Genomic DNA, 1,168 nt, shown 5'->3' with positions numbered 1-1,168 from the left:
AAGTTGTTTATCTTTAAAGATATACATTAAAATACAGCATATTTTATTGGAATATAAGAAAGAGAGAGGAAAAGGTTATGTTCTAATATGAATTTGTCCCTAAAAAATGAAATTAAGAGAATTGAAACTAATAATGTTTCTTTTAAGCCCCTCAAATTATTCTAAATACCATTCTACACCACCCTATTACCTGCCCTTACTCTATAATGACTTTAACACAAGCATAGAAATTTATTATCACATTTAAGGTGAATGACAGCTCCTATAAGGTTTTATCTCACAGTAAGTGTACTGAATAAAACTAAAAGATATCTGATTTTTAAGAAAGTTAAGTTTTTCATAAGAATAAGAAAATCTTTAATAATATGATTTAATCAATTCAGAATAAAAGTTAAAAGTTAAACTATTAGTTTAAAAGTTTTGTTTCAAAAACATTACTTATAATTAATGTCAACACACCAGTAGGTGGACATACATAATGAAAATCATTGCTGAGATGAATTTTAGTTATTGAAATAGTTATGCTCACTTCCAAATTTAGGGTTTTATCTTATTTCAATACTTGTCATTAATGTATGAGAATGTCAAATTTAACAACTTTTGATGTTAATTAGTTAGAAAAATGTTCTCACAGCAGTAAAAATAAATGTTTACATTTTTTAAATGAATAATCAACTATGCTATAATGAAACTATGGAAAAATGTAAAAGTAACATACTTACAGGACATTAATCCCATTTTACTCAAGCCAAAATCTGTAAGCTTTATATGGCCTAAAGCAGTAATCAGAAGACTAAATAACATAAAAGAAACAGAAGATTAAAATTTCAGTTAAAAATTAAACTTCAAAAAGTAAGCACAACAGTTAGATGAAATGCAATAGGAATTATAAAAAAATAAAAGTACATAAACCCATCAGTACCCAGCATAAATTTGATGTCCCATGAGAAATATATTGTGTTTATTTTCTTCCCTTCCCAAAAGAAGCATTTTGAGTTATTTAATAATAATAATTTATTCGTTTATGGGGCAAGCCCCATACAAATAGAGTTAGCCTGTGAAATATTTTTTTTTTTAATATTTATTTATTGCTATTTACAACTGTACATTATAATACATTTAGTAAATCTGATCTAAGTTAAATTGGAGTGTTACAGGCGTGTAGAGA

General features: G+C 25.9%; 1 protein-coding gene across 1 annotated transcript in view; it reads right to left on the bottom strand.

The window, feature by feature from the left end:
• dop (microtubule-associated serine/threonine (MAST) protein kinase dop) overlaps nucleotides 1–1,168 on the bottom strand; it is a gene marked incomplete in the record, with an annotated part of 102,490 nt that overhangs the window by 41,461 nt on the left and 59,861 nt on the right. The window contains 1 exon segment of the mRNA XM_067051257.1: nucleotides 723–793. Coding sequence (XP_066907358.1) covers nucleotides 723–793 — 71 coding nt within the window.

The sequence above is a fragment of the Halyomorpha halys genome, unplaced genomic scaffold (assembly GCF_000696795.3).
Source record: "Halyomorpha halys isolate HHAL.00 unplaced genomic scaffold, Hhal_1.1 Scaffold467.1, whole genome shotgun sequence".
Classification (NCBI taxonomy): Eukaryota; Metazoa; Arthropoda; class Insecta; order Hemiptera; family Pentatomidae; genus Halyomorpha; species Halyomorpha halys.
This window is presented reverse-complemented; position numbering and strand designations above follow the sequence as displayed.